Raw genomic sequence first — 18,332 nt, 5'->3', positions numbered from 1 at the left:
AAAGTTTTTCTTAGTTGGCCAAATACAGCAGTTCATGAACATGGCTGGCTTCCCCTCTTCCTCCCGAACCATCAGGATGGCAAGAGCTATCACAGCTTGAGCAAGAACAATTTCATAGGTTCTTTACGGTAGGCACAAAAATCGGTTAGCAAACCTAGACTAGGGCTGATAAACTTTTGCAAGACAGAAATGATGGAAAAAATGTTAAAGGTATTGGTGTATTACCTAGCTTTTGTTTTCATGTAATTTTCTGGTTAATTATCCAATAGACGGGATTAAAACATACCTGTCTTCTAAGATTTATATTGGACCAGGCTTCCTTTAATTAAGTCCGTGTGGATGGTTAGCATCTGTATTGAATGCTTTTATCATATTACTAAGAAAATATCTCAATTTTTTCTTGTTATTGTTGCAATGGTAGCCCTTCCTTCTCATTGTGTAGGTTAAGAAGCTGACAATCTCTCTCCCAGTGTTTTCTGAGACTCATTTATCAAAGCTAGTTTGGAGATGGTTTAAGAAAACATGAAACAGGGCGCCTGGGTGGCTCAGTTGGTTTAGCGTCTGCCTTTGGCTTAGGTCATGGTCTCAGGGTCCTGGGATTGAGCCCTACGGCAGGCTCCCTGCTCAGCGGGAAGCCTGCTTCTCCCTCTCCCACTCCCCCTGCTTGTGTTCCCCCTCTCACTGTGTCTCTGTCAAATAAATAAAATCTTGGGACGCCTGGGTGGCTCAGTTGGTTAAGCAGCTGCCTTCGGCTCAGGTCATGATCCCAGTGTCCTGGGATCGAGTCCCACATCGGGCTCCTTGCTCATCAGGGAGCCTGCTTCTCCCTCTGCCTCTGCCTGCCATTCTGTCTGCCTGTGCTTGCTCTCTCTCCCTCTCTCTCTGACAAATAAATAAAATCTTTAAAAAATAAATAAATAAATAAATAAATAAATAAAATCTTGAGAGAAAAAAAAAAGACTACATGAACCACTGTAGTTGAGCTCAGTCAGTCACTAACAGAGAGAACTGAAGCCACCGATCTGTGCCAGAAGTTGCTGGGATGACCTCTTGAGTTTGCGGTTTTCCCTTCTGTAACATGGAAGTAAAATTTAGGTGTCCTGCTCCTGTAGAATGCCTAGAAGGGAGAAAAACCCAAACATTCTTTTATCTCATAACAAGTAAGGTGCTTGTTTTTGATGATGGGGATTTTCACTGAAGAGTGCAGTGACCATTCTGTCTTTTCCCTTTACGTGATTCTTTTTTTTTTAAAGATTTTATTTATTTATTTGAGAGAGAGACAGTGAGAGAGAACATGAGCGAGGAGAAGGTCAGAGGGAGAAGCAGACTCCCCGTGGAGCTGGGAGCCCGATGCGGGACTCGATCCCGGGACTCCGGGACTCCGGGACTCCGGGATCATGACCTGAGCCGAAAGCAGTCGTCCAACCAACTGAGCCACCCAGGCGTCCCTCCCTTTACGTGATTCTAAAGCAAGGACAGTTTTGTCCTTACCTGAACTTTGTGAAGTTAACACAATGTCAGAGCTGGAAAGGATTTCAGATGATCTAAACTTCTTCCCCGATGCTGGAGCCCCTGATGTACAATACAGCCACCAAGTGACCATTCGGGGTATCTTTTTAAAAGCGGTATTGTAAAACAAAGAAACCAACCAAAATCCTCCAACTTTTGACCAGAAGAGTATCGTTCCCACAGGTACCCAACACCCATACTAAGAAATTACTACCTGCCAGATAGCATAACAGAAAACAGAATTAGGTCTGTAGGGTTTATCAACCCTTTGGCAGTCTCATTTTTTTTTTCCTAACCCAAGAATATATGTGAACATTAAACATAAAATAACTGGACTCTCTGATCTTGAAAATAAGGACCTTAGCAAAATGCAAAACAATTTTTTTAAACCTCTTACTCATTACATAACCAGGTTCAATATTGTCGAGAGAGACATCATTTACCATCCATATAAAGAATTCAAAAGCAAATAAACTGGAGCTTGTATTTAAAAAGGAAGATGGGGGTGTGCTGCTGGCTCAGTCAGCCCAGCATGTGACTCTTGATCTTGGGGTTGTGAGTTCAAGCCCCACATTGGGTGTAGAGATTATTCAAAAATAAAATCTTTAAAAAAGCTTTTTTTTAATTAAAAAAAAATAAAAAGGAAAACGGATGGCAGCTATTCCAAGGAGTAGAAAAGACTCAAGTGAATGCGACTTAGCTACTTCAAAGGATGTACTAGAAATTTTTTTAAATATAAGCTACAGTTCAGCAGCTTTAAAATTTCATGTTTATTCATATTTTTCAAAATATATGTACATAAAAAAAGGAAGATTTACAACAGGAAAGATTGCCTTACATGCAACACAAATTCCAATGGGCTCATGATGGGATCACACATGATTATGGATCTACTTCCAGCCAATCTTCTCCAGTCCATTTCCCAGCCGCACGCTAGGCTGCAGACGAGATCCCAGGAGACAATGCAAGTGGAATGAACAAAACAAATGTCTTTTGCCTCTGGCAGCACTCAAAGGGGCCAGAGGCATACACCAAAAAGTTTAAGACAATTAAAATGTCAAGTGCCACAGGGAGGGTAAATGATAACCAAAAATCAGTATTTCCCAAGTAGAAAGCTAGTACTATTAAACACAACTGCACGATACTGAAACAAATACAAATGAGGAAGGTTTAGGTAGTCGGGCTTCATTTGCCCCCCTCCTTTTTTTTAAAGTATCTCAAAAAGGAAGCCACTTGCTTGATATCAAAAGTGCTGTGGAAAGAAAGGAGGGGAAAAAAACCCACAGATGAATCTGGAATTTAGTTTATTTTAGCAAATTGTATGTTTTTCCACTTAACATTTCTACATTAGCAATGATGTAACTCTCCAACATTTCCTTATAAAAAAGGCAAACTGGAAATGACAAGTCATGCTCCAAATATTAAAAAATATATTTAAACATTTGATCAAGAAGATTTTATATGTTTTGGTTTTTGGTAACACAGGTGACACCAGAAATCACAAATTAAATGTATTCCTATATTTCTCCTTCAAAAATCAAGTGGTGGAGGGAATTTGTGCTTGCGGTTGAGGGAACACAATGCCCTGGGCCAGTGAAAAAAACCTGGAAATTGACCAATATGAAAGTGGCCCAAAGGAGTCACAGGTCTTCAGAACCTAATGAAATCATAACGTTTTTCGGCTTATTTCCAAAGCTAAGATGTCTCTGTATTTATATAATTGGAGAGAGAGAGTTAGTGGAGTGGTTTTATAAATAAGATTAATTATTACAGCTATAACTGGAGTCTCTAGGCAGAAGGCTTTACAATTGTCAGTGCTATATACCGCCTCTTGTTTACTTCCAGCACCTGACCAGCATCCTATTCATGATGCTTTCTACAAATATAAAAATCTTTGCAACTGTTTAGATAAAGCTGGAAGGGGGGAAATAAAAGCCAAAGCTGACCATAAAAAGAGGGTTGGGGTGGAGGGAGAAAAAATGACAAGTGTAGATTATACAGTTCAGGAAAATCCAGAGTTATCGCAGAAATTAAAAGGACTGAGGGAAGGGGCAGGCACCAAGAACAGCACCTAAAGCTAACAAATGCCTATATTGGTTTATTTATATTCCCTCCCCACAATGTTCATAGGGGAGGAAAAAAATGTAATTTTTAAAAGCATCAAAACTAAAACAAATGCACACTGACCTTAGAAAATAAGATTCTGAATTTTATCATGATACCCCTTTTTTTTTCCCTATAAAATTTACTTTTTTGCTTTGAAAGATTTCTTCATGTTGGATTTGCCCTTGCCGGGCAATTTCACTTCCTTTCTCACACTGGCTGCAGGCTTCTTTGAAGAGCCACCACTAGGTTTCTTGATGACTGAAGGTGAGGGTCTGGCTTTCTTGGCTGGAGTTTTAGCCTTGGGAGGGGCTTTCTTGGGCGGGGGCCTAGCTTTCCCACGCTGGGCAGCTGGGACTTTAGGTGTAGGCTTGGACACTCTCTGTTTCACAGATGCAGCCTTCATGGATGCCTTCGCTGGGGTTTTCTTCTGCAACCTGTGAGAACCAAAGAGCAAAGACCATCACTTAGTTCTTGAGAGATTCACTTTGCCAGGATGACCAGATACTTTGCCACAAAAGATCTAGCGCAGATAAAAAGCCACCTATGGAAAGGGTAGGAATGTTATTATTCTTTAAAAAAGATTTTATTTATTTGACAGAGATCACAAGTAGGCAGAAGGGCAGGTGGGGGGGGTGGGGGGAACCAGGCCCCCCCGCCAAGCAGGGAGCCCCATGTGGGGCTTGATCCCAGGACCCTGGGATCATGACCTGAGCCAAAGGCAGAGGCTTTAACCCACTGAGCCACCCAGGTGCCCCGGAATGTTATTATTTTTTAACTGGAGCCTTTACTAAGGATTCATGGAAGTCTATACGTAATTCATGATGTTTTTACTAAAAAAATACGGGATTATTTTTCTTTGAATAACCAACAAACTATGGACACACATACAGATTTGACCAAACGGTAAATTACGTATTCACAGGGCTTCCTAAGTTCAAAGCCACTGAACTTTCAAGAAGACAAGATCAAATGTTACACAAAGAACTTTCTGAGAGGGATCCGAGTTGTTCAGTCACTGTCACTATTACTGCCATTTTTACCTCCTCTTAGGTGGAGGCTCTTCATTGTCAGAGTCTTCTTCTGAGGAGTCATCCTCCTCTTCATCCTCGTCTCGTGAATCATCAAGCTCTTTCTTTGGAAATAGAACTCCCGGGCTATGAAAAGGAAAAAGGGAAGAAAAATTAGGTAAAATTAGGTCAAAGAAAAGTCCCATATAGGACAAAAGAGAAATGTGAATCTAGGTGCTATTTCGTGGACATTCAAATGCCATGTTATAAGTATCAGGTTACAGTTTAACTTATTCTGAACACACAGTTATAACAAATCTGTAAAAGTCCCAGACCATCCCTCATTCCCTTCCTCCTGCCATTTAATAAAATTGATTCTTAATCACTTGGTGAAACGATTACTTAAGCTCTTCATGTGTGTCCGGCACTGTATTGGCCACTGAATACCGAGCAGCGAACCGTCTGCACAGCACTACACGTTTTGCCCTCCTGATACCGGCAAAGACCTCAAAATAATATAAAGGCTGAATCTCTTCAAGTTTTAGAGAAATACAGCGAGGACTTTCTATTTTCTTTGCCCTTACTGATAAAAACATTGATCTCATTGATTAATAATTCCTTAAATTATAACATTTTATGTGCTTGACTTTAAGAATTAAATTTAATGTCTGAGAACTTTAAGTAATACGCAACCTGGGTGGCTCAGTGGGTTAAGCCTTTGCCTTCAGCCCAGGTCATGATCCCAGGATCCTGGGATCGAGTCCTGCATTGGGCTCTCTGCTCGGCAGGGAGGCTGCTTTCCCCTCTCCCTCTCTGCCTGCCTCTCTGCCTACTTGTGATCTCTGTCAAATAAATAAAATCTTTAAAAAAAATTAAAAAAAAAAAATAAAATAGGGTTTTAGTGGTACATGTCACAGCACTTTACAAGAAATGAGAGCATAAGAAGGCCATCACATGGGCACAAAGGACAGTGCTTGGCCCATGGGAGGTGCTCAACTTATTTTTTTAGTGCAGTAATAAATAAAGGTAAGGGGCGCCTGGGTGGCTCAGTGGGTTAAAGCCTCTGCCTTCGGCTCGGGTCATGATCCCAGGGTCCTGGGATCGAGCCCTGCATCGGGCTCTCTGCTCAGAGGGGAGCCTGCTTCCTCCTCTCTCTGCCTGCCTCTCTGCCTCCTTGTGATTTCTGTCTGTCAAATAAATAAATAAATATTTAAATAAATAAAGAAAGAAAGATAAAAGAGGTTTTCAAGGAAATGGCCTCTATAGTATGGAGAAGGCAAATCAGGATTCTTGGAAGCAGCCAATGCTCTTTCTCCTTGAACAATTGACAATTAAAAACAAAACAAAACAAAACAAAGATTTATTTATTTATTTATTTGTTGTGAGAGAGCGAGCGAGTGAGCATGAGCAGGGGGAGATGTAGATGGAGAGGGAGAAGCAGACTCCCCACTGAGCAAGGATCCCGATGTGGGACTCAATCCTAGGATCCTGAGATCACCACCTGAGCCTAAGGCAGATGCTCAACAGACTGAGCCACCCAGGCACCCTGAATGATGGACAACTAAAACATACCCAATCCTCTAATAATCTTTTTCTCATTAGCATTTACTTAATAAAGAAGGACTGAACATAAAAATGGCCAAGGAGCTCAAAGAATTCAATGCCTGATTGTAGGAACGGATGGCTAACGATAAGCTCTGGCAGGGCAGCCCAAATCCTGACTCCTACATGAAAAGCTTTTACTCTAAAACCATATTGCCTTAGGTAGGTGACTCAGTCGGCTAAGCATCCAACTCTTGGCTTTGGCTCAGATCATGATATCAGGGGTCATGAGACTGAGCTCTGAGTTAGGCTCTATGCTTAGTGTGGGAGTCTGCTTGAGATTATCTCTCAAGGTCCTGGGATCAAGCCCCGTATCAGGTTCTCTGCTCAGCAGGGAGCCTGCTTCCCCACCACCACCCCCGCCTCTCTGCCTACTGGTGATCTCTGTATGTCAAATAAATAAATAAAATCTTAAACAAACAAACAAACAAAACCAAAACAATACTGCCTCAAGTAGTCTTTACTTTCAAGTAGAACAGTAACAAGTTAATAAGTTAAAAGCCCAAGCCTGTAACCTGGAATCAGATTTTAAATTTACAATGACCAACACTTCACATTATGGGCTAGCTGCTTACCTGGGATAATAAGGAAAACAGAGCTGGAAGGTGCCACTGAATCCTTTGCCAGAGATCTGTTCCATCCACCCATTCTTTTCACATTTCTGCAGTGTTTTCTTCAGCAAATGCACTGAACAAAAAATTCATAAAGAAAGTTGTTTATTAAATTTGGTAATTACCTCAACTCTGATTAGTTATATATCAATTTACTGTCCTGTCACAGATACTAGTTGACATGTGCTAAGGGAATTCTTTGTGGTCAAAGGGATGAATAATTCACTAAACAATTAAGTGCCCATAAATTTGAAAAGGTTAAACTGTCACAGCAAGAGATTTAGAGACCATTAAGCCAAGTTCCGAATTTCACAGAAAGGAAAACAGGAGCGCAGAGTGGTCACTTGCCCTACAGTGGCACAAAAATGATTAAGAACCAACTTAAAACTACATCTCTCATCTCCATTCATTCGAACATCCCTTGAATGCCCATCTGTACTAGGAAAATCATCTAGGAGAATATCGATAAAGAGTAGTATCACAGCAAACCACAGAATAATACTATGGCTTCTAAAGGCCTCACCGATTCTCATCTTTCATACAGAGACACATCAAAACTACATTTTATGGTGATTCAGTGTCCAAAACACAGTAGCAGTATCAGTGAAATTGAAAAGGTTAATAACCAACTTCATCTTCTCTTCTAATACTCAACCAAAAGGGAAAATCATGAAATGGTTTGTAAAGGGTCAGCAGACACAGTAAACACAGTACATATTTTAAGGAAGGAAAGATTAAAAAAAGTCACAGCAGTTTTCAAAGTAATGCATGAAAAAAATGACCAGAAAGCATTCTTCCGTAACATTAAAAAATTCATACTGCATATATGCTCAGTCACTTAATATTAAGGCTTCAAAAGTACTTTTAATTAAAATAATACAGTCTAGTTTGCATTTTGTTACTTATTTTCCACATTCTTTACCTACACCACTATGCCTAGTCTAGCACCGCACTGAGAAAACACCCAGCCACATTACTCCATATGTGATGGTGCTGCTAGGATGAGACTTTGAATCACAAACACTACCTGACAGGGTAAACACACTTTACTGGAAAAAAAAAAAAAGCATTTTCTGTTTTAGGGCTTAAAAGGCAATGAGAAATAGCAAGTCATATTTTAAAACACCGGCTTGGTTTCAAGGTGAAATTAGATGTTTTAGTAAATATTCAGAAAGGCAAAAACAAACTATACTTGAGAGGTGTCCTGAACCAAGGATTTATTTAAATTACAACAAAAATGAGAAAAACCTTTACAGCGAAATAAAATCAAATCCTGATCTTCAATAGAGATTGTAAAAATTAAGGAAAAGGGGACGCCTGGGTGGTTCAGTGGGTTAAGCGGCTGCCTTCGGCTCAAGTCATGAGCCCACGGTCCTGGGATCAAGCCCCGAATCGGGCTCTCTGCTCATCGGGGAGCCTGCTTCCTCCTCTCTCTGCCTATCTCTCTGCCTACTTGTGATCTCTGTCAAATAAATAAATAAAATATTTTAAAAAATTAAGGAAAAGCTTTGATAATTTTTCTTTTTGTAAATAATAAATCTGTAAAGTTGTTGTTCCCTCTTGGTTTCACAGTCGGCACTTAATGCTTTGTCATTAACAGCACGGGCTCTAAAATGTTTCACAAGATAATTCCCCTGAGCCCAGTCACGGCATACAACTCTGAGTCTTACTTTGATAGTTAGAATTGGTCCCTGGGTGGTTCTCCAGGACATACTTCTTCAGAGCAGTGGTTGAGCAGGTCTTCGGCTCATTCATGGCAGCAATGGCAGACAAGATTGCATATTCCATCAGGCTTCCACCAAGCAGGGGTTTCTCCCCTGATTTCTTCAGCTGTTTTCCAAGGAGGAAGAGAAAAGCATCAAGACAACACTCTCCCAAAGCAGGTCAAGACAAGACTCCTCTGCACCAGGTGGGTCGGAGTTCCTGCATTAGCACAGATATGTTTTACAATAAATTGTCAGGTTAGGGACTTTCTCTTCCCATTTATCAGGTATTCAATCTGACTGAGGAGTCCCAACCCTCCTATGGCCTCTCCTCTCTCCATTCACCCTTCCATCCAACCTAAAACAGCAACAGCTACCCTAACTCAAACAGAGTAACTGTTCTCCCCCAATAAGCAAGTTAACTTGTTATGCCCCAATAAATAAGATACTTTTGAGAATACTTCCTTTGTCCCAATCTGAAAAATACAGTAGTTATATATATATAAAAAAAATAACCTTTTTACTCCTTCAAGGAAAACAGCAAAGGAAAAGTTTAATAACTATTTATGGTATCATACAACAGAAAATCACATAGCATATTCCAAGGACAAAAGGATGGTGAACAAAGATCAGTACCAATAATCAAAAAGGGTAAAAGGACAAACTCAGGTATGGTCTACAACTGAGATTCTCAAAGAGCAGTCTACAAATTCTCCGGGGTTCCTGAGACTCTTTCAGAGGATGTGTAAGGTCAGAACAATTTTCATAATAATACTAAGATGTGATGTGCCTTTTTCGCTGTGGTGACATTTGCACTAATGGTAGAAAAGCAATGGTGGGCAAAACTGTTGCCACCTTACCACAAATCAAGGAGGAGACAAAAAAATGTACCAACAGTTATTGTATTCTTTATTGCTATGCACTGTGTTTAAAAAAAAATAATAAAAAGTCAATTTCACTTAGGAATGCCTTTAATGAAGTAGCAAAAATTATTTTATTGAATCTCAACCACAGTGCACTTTTTTTGCTATTTTATGGGATGAGATGGGAGGAACACATAAAGCCTATCGGCTGCATTGGAGGTATGACGGTGGTCTCAAGGACAAGCACCCTCAGTGACTGAGCTGTGAGCTGAACTAGCTGCATTACTCATGGAACACCCTTTCTTACTTGATGGAACAACAAACAGATAAATTATAGTTATTTAGGACTTGGGATCCTGGTAGATATTTTCTTAAAAATGTATTAAATAAGTGTCTCGTTCCTCCAAGGAAAACTAGCAATATTTGTTACCAAGCATAAAAAGCAGTTTTTAAAAAAAAAAAATTATTTATTTGAGAGAGAGAGATAGAGTGTGACAGTGGAGAGGTCAGAGGGAGAGCAGACTCCCCACCAAGCAGGGAGCCCGATGTGGGACTCAATCCTGGGACTCCAAGATCATGACCTGAGCCGAAGGCAGTTGCTTAACCAACTGACCGACCCAGGTGCCTCTAAAAAGCAATTAAAAAAAAAAAAAAAGCAATTTTTAAAGAAAAATTTTAAATCACAGAACACTTGTATTTACACCATGGTGAGCCTGGTTAATTTCCCAGTACTTAAATACTGTTCTGATGAGGTCAGCAGGTAATATAATGTTACTTTTGTTATTATTTGATGAAATGTGATAATATTTTACTAAGCTACATAATTCAGTGAACCACTATTTTCCAAATGATCCTGTTATGAAACTATGCCTGGTTAGAAGATCCACTCCAAGTTCAAGACCAAATGATTTTAAGGGCAAGAATAAAAATTTCACTCATATGGTCTCAGGTTCTACATGGCAACTAATCTTTAAGGAATTACTACAAAATCAGTTAATGTAATACATGATATTAACAGGATAAAGGACAAAAACCACATGACCATCTCAAGAGACACAGAAAAATCATCTGACAAACCCAACAGCTGTTCACAATAAAAACTCCCAGCAATCAAGTAATAGAGGAAAATATTTTCTCAACTTGGTAAGAGGCATCATGAAAAACCTACAGCTAATTTAATGGTGGAAGATTTGATGTTTTTCCCTCTAAAATGGGGAACAAGATAAGGATGTCTGTTCTCATCACTGTCCTGGAGGTTCTAGCCAGTACAATTAGGCAAGAAAAAAGCAAAACAAAACATCTAGATTGGAAAGGTAGAAGTAAAACTGTCTTTATCTGCAAACAATATGACTCTGTATGTAGAATATCCCAGGGAGTCCACAAAAAAATCCTAAGGAGCCTACAAGAAAACTACCAGAACAGTAAATGAGTTCAGCGAAGTTGAATTAATATAAAATCAATAGACAAATCAATTGTATAAAATCAGTAGACAAATCAATTGTATTTCCACAGATTAGCAATATCCAGAAGTCAAAGTATTTCCATTCACAATAACATGGAAAAAGAATAAAATACTTAGGAATAAACTCAACAAAAGAAATCGAAGATCTTTATACTACAAAATGCTGCTGGAAAAGTTAAAGCTCTGAATAAACAAAACTTCATGAACTAGAAAAATCAGTATTATAAGGATAATGATTCTTCTCAAATTGATATACAGGTTCAATGCAATCTCTACCAAAATCCTAGCTGGCTTTGTGAAAACTGACAAATTCATATAGAAATGCACAAGACCCAGAATAATCAAAACATTTTTTTTTAAACTACACTTTAACATTTCCCAGTTTCAGAACTTACTGCAAAATTTTCAAAGCTATAGTCATCAAAACAGTGTGACCCTGGCATAAGAATTCACATATAGGGATGCCTGGATGGCTCAGTCGGTTAAGTGACTGCCTTCAGCTCAGGTCATGAGCCCAGGGTCCTAGGATCGAGTCCCACATCGGTTCTCCGCCTCCCCCTGTTCATGCTCTCTCTTGCTATCTCTCTTTTTAAATAAGTAAATAAAATATCAAAAAAAAAAAAAATTCACATGTAGATCAATGGGACAAAATTTACAGTTCAGAAATAAACCCTTACCATTTACAGTCAATTGTTTTTTTTATAAAATGCCAAGGCAATTCAGTGGGCAAAGGACAGTCTTTTCAATAAATAATGTTAGGACAAGTGGATATCCCCATGCAAGAATATAAATATTTATATCCTCACCTCACCTCACCTATTTATACCACAAATAAAATTCAAAATGGATAGGCCTAAATGCAAGAGCTGAAACTACTTAAAAAACCATAGTAGTAAATCTTGTGATTTTAAGTTAGGTGGTGATTTATTAATTACAACACCAAAAGCAGAGGCCATTTAAAAAAATGATCACCTGGCTTTCATCAAAATTAAATACTTTTGCACTTCAAAAGACACGATTAGGAAAGTGAAAGCATAGACCACAGAGTTAAGAGAAAATATTTGCAAATCATATATCTAGTGAGGAACTTATATCTAGTTACGTAAGTTTTATATCTCAGTAAGATAATCCAACTGTAAAAACAGGAAAAGTAATTAAAGAGACATTTTACCAGAAAAGATAAACATATGTCCATTAAGCACATGAGAAGATGGTCAACATCAGCAATCAGGAGGGAAAGGCCAACGCAAACCACAATGAAATGACACTTTCTATCCACCAGTATGGCTAGCATTTTAAAGACAGTAACAAGTGTCTGCGAAGATACGGAGAAATTAGAACCCTTACACTTTGTTGGTGGGAATGTAAAATAATGCAGCCACTCTGGGAGTTTCTTACAACATAAATTTACCATACAGTCCAGCAAGTCCACACTCCTAGTTATGTATCCATGTGAAAAAAAATATGTGTCTGAACAAAGATTGAGATGTAAATGCTCATTGGCAACATTACTCAGAAGAGTAAAAACAGTGGAAATAACCCCAATTTTCATCAACTTGTGAATAAACAGAGTGTTAGATTCATACAGCGGGATACCATGCGGCAATACAAAGGAATGGAAAGCATGGATTCACGCTGCAACACGGACAAGGCTCAAACAAGACTGCGCTAAGTGAAAGAGGCCAGACACAAAAGCCACATACTGTATGACTCTATCCATATGAACATGTAGAAAAGGCAAATCTATATAAAGAGAAAGTCCATTAGTAGGTTGGCTGAGAATGAGAATGGGGAGAGACTCCAAGTGGGCACAAGAGAGCTTTCTGGGTGAGGAAAATGTTCTAAAACTGGATTGTGGTGATGGCTGTACGACTTTGCAAATTTACTAAAAAATTATGAATTATAAATCATAATTTAAAATAAATGTATTTTGGGGCACCTGGGTGGCTCAGTGGGTTAAAGCCTGCTCTCTCTCTGCCTGCCTCTCTGCCTGCTTGTGATCTCTCTCAAATAAATTAATAAATATAATCTTAAAAAAAAAATAATAAAGGGGCACCTGGGTGGCTCAGTGGCTTAAGGCCTCTGCCTTCGGCTCAGGTCATGATCTCAGGGTCCTCGGATCCAGCCCCGCATCAGGCTCTCTGCTCAGCGGGGAGCCTGCTTCCCCCCCTCTCTGCCTGCCTCTCTGCCTACTTGTGATTTCTGTCAAATAAATAAATAAAATATTTTAAAATAATAAAAATAAAATAAATGTATTTTATAATATAAACCATACTTCAATAAAGCTATTAAAAAATTATCATTTGTTCCAACTCTTGGTTTTGGCTCAGGTCATGACCTCAGAGTGGTGAGATCTGAGCCGTGGGTGGGGCCCTGCACTCAGTGAGAGGTCTACTTGTCCCACACCCTCCCTCCCTGTCCCTCTCACCCCCTACATGCTCAACAGCTCTCTAATAAATAAATATATATTTTTAAAATTATCACCTGTTGAGTTTTCATATAGGATCAAAGAATAACGTCCACAACTGTTTAAAAATTATCTGAAAATACTCCACACTTTTCTAACTGTATTACTATGTGTGGTGAATTTTCTTCAGATACAACTCAAAATGTGTTGAACAGGTAGATACCAGCTGTCTTCTCTTCACCAAGATATTAAAGACTTTTGCAAGTTTTTAATAAACAGTACCTTTCTTCTCTTCTCATTCAATTTTTTTGTTTTGGCAAATATAGTTATTTTTCACAAAAAATTTTATCATTTATGTTAATGCGAAAATTTTTTTAAAAATTTAATATTTAAAAGTTCCCTCAGTTTTAATCTCTAACACCATAAATATTGACAGGTATAACCCACATAAAAAAAACCTCTTGGGGTCCTCAAATTTTTAGTGTAAGGAGGTCCTGAAATCAAACTTCTGAGAACCACTTCTCTACAATCCTTTTCAGCCTCTAACCTGGAATGTCCCAGAAGCACCTTTGCCAGTTATTTGTTCTAACTGGCCTCTCTCTACTGCTCTCTGCAGAGCATTCTTCAACAGCTGAGGCCTGCAGAGAAAACAAAAGAATAGCAATCAATACATCAATGAAGGAGAGATTTGAAGAAACAAATCCAGGGCTATTCCCTGAACTGTGTTCTTAATTCTTATTATATGTGCTACTTTGTTAAAATGGACAATAATATAAAGTACTGGCACCCTTAACACAAGTGGCGTTCTTTTTTTCTTTGAGCAAAGAAGTCACTACCCAGATACACAGAACCATATACCACACACAACCAATTTCTGAACTTCAAGACACTCCAAACACCCTCCATTTATTTTCATCAACAACAGTGGCAACCAAACCATGTAATCAAGCAAAGCATGGGTATGTTTAAAGGTCCCATTCAAGGGGCGCCTGGGTGGCTTACTGGGTTAAGCCTCTGCCTTTGGCTTGGGTCATGATCTCAGGGTCCTGGCACGAGGCCTATGTGGGGCTCCCTGCTCAGTGGGGAGACTTCTTCCCCCTCTTCCTCTGCCTACGTCTCTGCCTACTTGTGATCTCTGTCAAATAAATAAATAAATAAAATCTTGGGGAAAAAAAATCTCAGAATGGCCCATTCTTTCACCACTGCCATAATCTTAGTACCAGCTACCATGCCCTCCCTTCTGGGCACTGTGCTGCTTTCTGTTTTCATAATGCATATCACTATTAGGTCAATACACCTATGAAGGTATAGACACCTATGTATAACACCTTTATGATGTTACTCAACTGATGAGGTGTCAGGGTCCTAATGCCTCAACCCAGCTTCAAAGCCTTCCATGACGTAATCCCACTTCTTATTAGTCTAGATGCAGTCAGACCCTTTAGTTATCAAAAAGAATGCCAACTCCTGCCACTGCAATTGTCTCATGAGGCTCCTTTAAGAATGCCTTCCCCACTCCACCATCCATCTAAATTCTACACCCTTGGGATACCTGCGTCACTCATATCGATTAAGCGTCTGCCTTTGGCTCAGGTCATGGTCCTAGGGTCCTGGGATGGAGTCCTGCATCAGCCTCCTTGCTTAGTGGGGAGCCTACTTTTCCCTCTGAATGCAGCTCCCCCTGCTTATGCGCACTCTCTCCCCCCTGCCAAATAAATAAAATCTTAAAAGAAAAAAAAATTCTACTTTCTTCCAGATCTGATCAAGCCCCATCTCTTTAACTTAGCGCTAATTCGCAGGCACAGATCCTTGTTCTGAAAAATTCTAAAGTCTGTATCACACCATTCTGCACTTACTAAGATGCCAAATGCTATCTGACATGCTTTATTTGCATGGAATAAACTAGAAAATACAACAAATCCAAGAAACAGGTACTATTACTGCCCATACTTTACTGATGGGGAAAAGCTGAGTGACACAGAAAAGTCATTTCTCCAAGGTCACAGAGCTAGGCAGTGGAAGAACCAGTTACAAATTTAGACAATCTGATTCCAGATTCTACAATCTTGCTCACTATGCTATGCTTGCATTTTCCAATAAAAGATACCCAGAACAGTGGAAAAAGCAGGAAGTATGAAATTGAAAAACAAAATAAAAGTTCTGGCTTTACCAGTGAACAGTCAGGTAACCCCAGGTAAGGAAAATTGGGATTGGGATATGTATTTTTAAGTCTATTTTAAGAATTATGGAAAACAGTGTAAACAAAAGTGTTTTATACTATAAAGTGCTATATACCTTTAAGGGACTTTTTATTCTTATTAACAAGTTTTGTTCTTAATTAGATCATTATACCACTTTAATTAGAAGCAGGGAATAATGGGTGACTGCTGATAGCCATGTTTTTCAACTGTGGAGAAAATCAGTCTGCACTGAGGGATATAAAAATGAAAGCCATGCACAGAGAGAACCAAAGGTAAGGGATGGAAAACAAAAATGCAGCTGACAGCAAGGATTCTGAGTTGGAAGCATCTGAATAAGAACGTTACATCAGGGATGCCTGCATGGCTTAGTCATTAAGAGTCTGCCTTCGGCTCCGGTCATGAACCCCGAACCCCGCGTTCTGGGATCAAGCCCCACATCAGGCTCCCTGTTCGAGGGAAGCCTGCTTCTCCCTCTCCCACTCCCTGCCTCTGTTCCCTCTCTCACTGTCTCTGTCAGTTAAATAAATAAATAAAAATCTTTAAAAAGAAAGAAAGTTACCATCAGTCTGGCAGAAATGCATTAAATGGGGCGCCTGGGTGGCTCAGTCTGTTAAGTGTCTGCCTTCAGCTTGGGTCATGATCCCAGCGTCCTGGGATCAAGTCCTGCATCAAATCCCTGCTCAGCGGGGAACCTGCTTCTCTCTCTCCTTCTGTCCTTCCTCCCTGCTCATCCTCACCTTTTCTTGTGCTCTCTCAAATAAATAAAATCTTAAAAAAAAAAAAAAAGAAATCCATAAATGGAATTAAGAACATCAAAAAACTCTTGAGGGGCGCCTGGGTGGCTCAGTGGGTTAAAGCCTCTGCCTTCAGCTCGGGTCATGATCCAGGGTCCTGGGATCGAGCCCCACATCGGGCTCTCTGCTTGTCAGGGAGCCTGCTTCCCCTCCTCTCTCTCTGCCTGCCTCTCTGCCTACTTGTGATCTCTGTCAAATAAATAAAAATAAATTTAAAAAAATATATTAAAAAAAAAAAAAAAAAACTCTTGAAATGAGTGTTGAAAATGTTAGGAAAGGTCACCAAAGACATTAAAAAGTTTAGAGAAAAGTATAAGGCATACACGGAATCTTGCGCTATTTTCTTATTCTGGTGGAGGCAGAAAAAAAAAAAATCAAAAAGACAATATAAATTTATACCAGACAGAATGATTCCTAATGCCTTGGAAAGTTTTTTAAAATTTTATTTATTTGACAGAGCGAGAGAGGGTGTGTGCATGTAACGAACAGGGGGAACAGCAGAGGGAGAGGGAGAAGCAGGCTCTCTGCTGAGCAGGGAGCCCAATGTAGGGCTCAATCCCAGAACCCTGGGATCGTGACCTGAGCTGAAGGGACCATGATGCTTGACTAACTGAGCCTCTACCCTTGAGAGTTCTAAAGGTATCTTCCTAGAATAAACCCCAAATCTTCGTAAACCCAACATACCCAGTTTTTAATTTAGAGTTGCAAAAAATCATTGCTACCAAATTAAAGAAGTGACTTACATATTATATAAAAACACTGTCTTTTTAAATTTATATATTTTTAAAGATTTTATTTATTTATTTGACAGACAGAGATCACAAGTAAGCAGAGAGGGGTAAGCAGGCTTTCCGCTGAGCAGAAAGCCCGATGAGGGGCTCAATCCCAGGACCCTCGGACCATGACCTGAGCCGAAGGCAGAGGCCCAACCCACTGAGCCACCCAGGCACCCCTATATTTTAATTTTTTTTCAAAGATTTATTTTTTTTTTAAGATCTTATTTATTTATTTGACAGAAAGAGATCACAAGTAGGCAGAGACGCAGGCAGAGAGAGAGGAGGAAGCAGGCTCCCTGCTGAGCAGAGAGCCTGATGTGGAGCTGGATCCCAGGACCCTGGGATCATGACCTGAGCTGAAGGCAGAGGCTTTAACCCACTGAGCCACCCAGGTGCCCCCAAAGATTTATTTATTTGACAGAGACCGCAAGAGAGGGAACAGAAGCAAGGGGAGTGGGAGAGGGAGAAGTAGGCTTCTCGCTGAGCAGGGAAGCCCAATGTGGGGCTCCATCCCAGGACCCTGGGATCATGACCTGAGCTGAAGGCAGACGCTTAATGACGGAGCCACCCAGATGCTCCCAAATTTAAGGTTTTTTAGAGAGAGAGAACGGGGGGTGGGGAGAGGCAGAGAGGGAGAAAGAGAATCTTAGGCAGTCCCCACACCCAGCATGGAGCCCCACATGGGGCTTGATCTCACAACCCTGATCTCATGATCTGAACAGCAATTAAGAGTGGGAAGCTTAACTGACTGAGCCACCCAGGTGCCCCTAAAAAAATACTCCTTGAACATTAAAATCGTATTTAGCACAGTGTAATGCTCATACTGTAAGAATGATGTTGGAACTGAGACTGAAAATATTAACATGAGTTGAGCGCTACCTATATGCCAGGCACTGTTCTAAGAGTTTAACATGTGCTAAGAGATTTGAGCCTCCTAACAACCTTATCAATACACTGCTTATCAATGAGGAAACTGAGACACAAAGGGATAACTTACTTAGTGATACAAAGCTAGAAAATGACAGAATCGGGATTTAAACCTAAGGGGTCTGGTTCCGAAGTCTGTACTCTTAACCACAGTGCTATTACAGCCTCTAGGTATATGGGAGAAGAAATTCACGTCTCATCTCACACGCTCCAGGACACAGGCTCCTTGTGGAATGGCCAGGTGAAAAGCCCATGTTCATTCATTCATTCACTTATTCAACTAATATTTACTGAGCATCTACTATGTGTTAGGCTTGGAGGAAACAAAAGTGAACAATTTAAATAAAAATCCTGGCCTTCAGGA

General features: G+C 39.9%; 1 protein-coding gene across 6 annotated transcripts in view; it reads right to left on the bottom strand.

Moving 5' to 3' along the window:
* Nucleotides 1-2,721: 2,721 nt before the first annotated feature.
* Nucleotides 2,722-18,332, bottom strand: part of LOC111154603 (heterochromatin protein 1 binding protein 3) — a 37,275-nt gene continuing 21,664 nt past the window's right edge. For 5 of the 6 annotated variants that reach the window (XM_022514289.1, XM_022514287.1, XM_022514288.1 and 2 more), the window contains 5 exons: nt 13,818-13,908; nt 8,506-8,665; nt 6,800-6,911; nt 4,656-4,769; nt 2,722-4,049 (listed from right to left, as the gene is read on the bottom strand). In XM_022514289.1, coding sequence (XP_022369997.1) covers nt 3,755-4,049; nt 4,656-4,769; nt 6,800-6,911; nt 8,506-8,665; nt 13,818-13,908 — 772 coding nt within the window. In that variant the 3' untranslated portion in view covers nt 2,722-3,754. The remainder of the gene's footprint in view (nt 4,050-4,655; nt 4,770-6,799; nt 6,912-8,505; nt 8,666-13,817; nt 13,909-18,332) is intronic. The other variant, XM_022514290.1, reaches the window with a different exon arrangement.

The sequence above is a fragment of the Enhydra lutris genome, unplaced genomic scaffold (genome assembly GCF_002288905.1).
Source record: "Enhydra lutris kenyoni isolate GAN:26980312 unplaced genomic scaffold, ASM228890v2 scaffoldscaffold38, whole genome shotgun sequence".
NCBI lineage: Eukaryota > Metazoa > Chordata > Mammalia > Carnivora > Mustelidae > Enhydra > Enhydra lutris.
This window is presented reverse-complemented; position numbering and strand designations above follow the sequence as displayed.